The 4853-nt window shown below is 48.6% G+C and overlaps 1 protein-coding gene across 1 annotated transcript; it reads left to right on the forward strand.

Annotated features, from left to right (window-relative positions):
- Positions 1 to 285: 285 nt before the first annotated feature.
- LOC133664585 (uncharacterized) lies at positions 286 to 3527 on the forward strand. The gene has a single exon (XM_062069326.1). It carries the CDS (start codon positions 425 to 427, stop codon positions 3392 to 3394), a length of 2970 nt encoding a protein of 989 aa, XP_061925310.1. The 5' UTR covers positions 286 to 424; the 3' UTR covers positions 3395 to 3527.
- Positions 3528 to 4853: the final 1326 nt, after the last annotated feature.

A 4853-nucleotide genomic window follows, 5' to 3' on the forward strand; every position in this document is an offset into this window, starting at 1 on the left:
GACGGCAACCGGGGCAGAAAGGGTCGGCACCCCAATTTGCATCCTCTGTGAGGAGGAACCCAACCAAGCTACGATGAACCTAAAGGAAAAATACCCCCAGGGGAGCCCGAGAGGGGGGGAGGATGAGCACCCCAGTCGGACGGACTTAACGTTAACAGACCTAGGCAACGGACAAACGACTATGAGCGTGCAGTGTACATGCGGTAAAGTCTGCAAGAACATCCATGGCTTAAAGATCCACCAAGCGAGGAAGAAGTGCCTGATGGGAGCAGAAGCAACACAACGCACAGGTGTTACACCTGGTGAGACGCAGGAGGTGCCAGGCCCGGAGTCACCCCATAGTGCCCAGAACCTCCATGTGTTGCAAACTGCTCCCTCGAGCATCAAGTCTGAACGGAGGCGGATCAAGTGGCCTGCAGCTAGCATGACCTCACTCTGGAAGCAACTCGATGACGATGTCGACCAAATTCTGGAGGCAACGGCGAAGGGAGAAGCCGACGGGAAGCTGCAAGCTATGACAACAATCATTGTCAGCATTGCAGCTGAACGGTTCGGCGAGGAGGAGAAGAGAAGCTCCGGAACCACGTACTCAAAGAACCACAGAGCTATAAGGATCCATAACATTAGGCAGGAGATGAAAGCGCTGAAGTTCCAGTACAAGGCGGCAGGACATGAGGAACGCACTGGCCTGGCCCAGCTGATGTGCATCCTTCGTAAAAAGATCAGAATTCTCCGTCGGGCAGAGTGGCATCGGAGGCGGCGACGCGAGAGGGCACGTAAACGTGCTGCTTTCATCGCTAACCCCTTCAAGTTCACGAAGGATTTGCTGGGACAGAAGCGCAGTGGCAAACTGGCCTCCTCGCAGGAAGACATAGATCAACATCTGAAGCAGACGTACAGTGACCCCGCAAGAGAGCAGGAGTTGGGAGAGTGTAACAACCTCATAGACCCCCCTGAACCAGAATTGCAGTTTGATATGTCGGAGCTGCAGCTAAAGGAAGTCAGGGAGGTTGTCCGCAGAGCGAGGGCAAGCTCTGCACCGGGACCGAGCGGCACTTCATACAAAGTGTATAAGAACTGTCCCAAACTCCTGCAGCGACTGTGGAAAATCCTGCGAGTCTTCTGGAGAAGGGGGAGGATCCCTGAGCAATGGCGAGTGGCGGAAGGGGTATGGATCCCAAAGGAGGAAAACTCCACTCAGCTGGACCAGTTCCGCATCATCTCCCTGCTGTGCGTTGAGGCAAAGGTTTTCTTCAGCGCTGTTTCCAAACGACTGTGTACCTACCTGGCAAAGAACACCTACATCGATACATCTGTCCAGAAAGGCGGGATTTCAGGAATGTCAGGATGTATGGAGCATACCGGTGTGGTGACGCAGCTCATTCGGGAGGCTCGAGAGAACAAGGGCAACCTATCAGTACTGTGGCTTGACCTGGCAAACGCATTCGGCTCCATTCCGCACAAGCTCGTTCAACTCACTCTGATGAAACATCATGTACCCAGCAGGTGTAGAGACCTCATTGCTGATTACTACAGCAATTTCAGGATGAGGGTCTCTTCCGGACCAACAACATCCAGTTGGCACAAAGTGGAGATTGGTATTATCACAGGGTGTACTATCTCTGTGACACTGTTCTCACTAGCCATGAACATGCTCACCAAGTCTGCTGAGCCAGAGTGCAGAGGGCCCCGCACAAATTCCGGACAAAGGCAACCACCCATCAGGGCATTCATGGATGACCTCACAGTCATGACAGAATCAGTTCCAGGCTGCCGTTGGATTCTGAAGGGACTTGAAAAGTTGGTGGAGTGGGCCCGGATGCGTTTCAAACCCGCCAAATCCAGATCAATGGTGCTGAAGAAGGGGAAGGTGGAGGACAAGTTCCGGTTTAACATCACAGGCACGGCCATTCCAACAATCTCAGAGAAGCCAGTCAAGAGCTTGGGCAAGGTTTTTGACTGCTCTTTGAGAGACACAACCTCCATCCAGTCGACATGCGCTGAGTTGGATGGCTGGCTGAAATCCGTGGACAAGTCAGGCTTACCTGGGAAGTTTAAAGCCTGGATTTACCAGCATGGCATTCTTCCCAGGATCCTGTGGCCCCTCCTCATCTACTCGTTCCCCATCTCGACAGTTGAGATCCTAGAACGGAGGGTCAGCAACCACCTCCGGAGATGGCTGGGACTACCTAAGAGCCTGAGTAGCATTGCACTCTACGGGAACAGCAACAAACTGCAGTTGCCTTTCAAATCCTTGGAGGAGGAATTTAAGGTAACTAGAGCCAGAGAAGTGGTACAGTACAGGGACTCAAGTGATCCGAAGGTGGCCAAAGCAGGGATCCAAGTGAGGACTGGCAGGAAATGGAGGGCAGAGGAAGCAGTTCAAGAGGCAGATGCAAGGCTGCGACACAGGAGCCTGGTTGGAGCAGTCACACGGGGTCGAGCTGGGCTAGGATTCTTTCCAACTCCCCAACTGAACACTAGGGGGAAAGAAGGCCGACGTCTTGTTCAGGATGAGGTGAGAGCGGCAGTGGAGGAGACAAGAACCTGCAAGGCTGTTGGAATGAAGCAACAGGGAGCTTGGACAAGATGGGACAATGCGGTTGAGAGGAGAGTGACCTGGGCTGAGATTTGGAAAGCCGAGCCGCAACGCATCAAATTTCTCATCCAGGCTGTGTATGATGTGCTCCCAAGCCCTTCAAACCTGCACACATGGGGCATAGCAGAGACACCAGCATGCCCACTGTGCTCCAAGCGAGGAACCCTGGAACATATCCTCAGTTGCTGTACAAGGGCACTTGGAGATGGAAGGTACAGGTGGAGGCATGACCAAGTCCTTAAGACCATCGCTGAAGCCATTAGCACAGGACTGGCATTGGCAAAACAGTTCCACCCCTCCAAGAAAACCATCGCCTTTGTCAGAGCTGGGGACACGCCAACTCCTGCTAGTAGAACATCAGCAGGCATCCTGACGTCTGCAAAAGACTGGCAGTTGTTGGTGGACCTTGAAAACCAGCTGAAGTTCCCCAGCCACATCGCAGTCACCACCCTGCGACCAGACATTGTCCTTGTGTCTGAGTCCACCAAACAAGCTGTGCTGCTGGAGCTGACAGTCCCGTGGGAAGATCGCCTGGAAGAAGCCTTCGAGAGGAAGCTCTCCAAGTATGCGGGACTGGTCAGCGACTGTCAACAGGCTGGTTGGAGAGCAAGGTGTTTCCCTGTGGAGGTTGGATGCAGAGGATTTGCAGCCCGTTCCTTGGTCAGAGCCTTCAGCAGTTTGGGTATCGATGGAGAGAGAAAGAGGAGAGCCATCCGCAGTACCACCGAAGCGGCGGAAAGGGCCTCGAGATGGTTGTGGCTCAAAAGAGGAGATCCTTGGAGTCATGGTAGCTAGCGAGCCGTCTGGACACAAGCCGGGGGATTTGATCACCCCCGGTTGGGTCGCTTGGAGGAGGGCGTATGACCAGTTGAGAGACCCGAAACGCCCGGTGAATCCAAGAGGTCACTGAGGATGTGTCCAGACTAAGCATCAGTAGATGTATGTACACAGATATATATATATATATATAAAAACTTAGTGCAACATGCATTTTCCTGCAACTGGATCATTCCAGCACACCAGTATTTTAGGCCCAACCAACGTCCCCCAGAGATGACTTAAGGTGTGCTAAAAAATACACTGTCTCCATGGTTACAGTCAGTAGTACACGCAAAAGCCTAATTTGAATAAAGGTGCTCTGCACCACTTTTGGATTTCTTATCAATTGCGCACTCAGAAGAGTAAAAAAAACGAAGATAAACAACCAGACAGCACAGTTATCATTATCGGCTCTGTGTAAAATGTTAGATAAAAGATATATATTGCATTATTTACCAAATTACCATTTGGTAAATAATAGTACTAAAAATTGGCACTGTTGAGTACCGATACAGATTCCCAGGTTACGCAAATTAGTATAGTATCCCTAGACCCAATTGTCACTGGCAACTGCCAACAACAGAACAGACTGGAATACTTTTTGTGAAAAATAGAGAAAGTGCAAATTGTATTTTTTATTATTCCTTCTTGTCACGTATCAAAGAGTCTTCTAAACTCCAAGGACATGCAGTGGCAGTCTGAAAAAAAGTACATTAATCTGATGTCATCATTTAATAGACATTGCACTGTGCAACCGATAATAACAAAATAAACTAGAAGCTGTTTAGTTCTATCTGATTTCAAATATTGCATTGATTGTTGGGAAATGATGTTTGTACTTAGGAGTAAATAGACCGCTTTTATTGTCCGAACCGCATACCGCAGCGTTGATTTATCGCATGGCCTTCACAAGCATTCTAGTTGTCCCTAATTAAAAGAGGTAACTGCCTGACCAATTCCCTTAATGGACATGAGCCTGCGGGGCCATGTGTGTGCATAGAAGGGACACACTAACACTCAGAAGATGAGAAAGTCAGCATTACAGGAAGCTTTTTTGATACTTATGAAGCAGACATAAAAAAAGTAGCTAACTATTAACAGCATAAGAAGAAGCTATAAAATAACAAGCACAAAAAATACACAGTTTTTTGGTCATTGTATTGTTTTATATGAAAGTTATTTTCAATGTATAATAGCCTGTCATTATACATGATTAATCTAAATTCAAAAGTGTGGATAATCTGATTAAAAACAATTTTCACAGTGCTAGAATGATAACATCGACGATTGCCATGTCTCAATATATCAAGAGAATTATAGACAAACAAATCATGTAAAAAAAAAAAAAAATACAGTAAATAACTTGCGTGTGTTAATACAAAAACAAAACACCAATGCTCCGGCTCGAAAGCTAAAGATGAAGTTTTACCCTGCA

Source organism: Entelurus aequoreus, linkage group LG02 (genome assembly GCF_033978785.1).
Source record: "Entelurus aequoreus isolate RoL-2023_Sb linkage group LG02, RoL_Eaeq_v1.1, whole genome shotgun sequence".
Taxonomy (NCBI): Eukaryota; Metazoa; Chordata; class Actinopteri; order Syngnathiformes; family Syngnathidae; genus Entelurus; species Entelurus aequoreus.

Bases quoted from the DNA above. Each gene is read 5' to 3' on its own strand.
- LOC133664585 (XM_062069326.1), top strand. From the start codon at position 425: ATGACCTCACTCTGGAAGCAACTCGATGACGATGTCGACCAAATTCTG.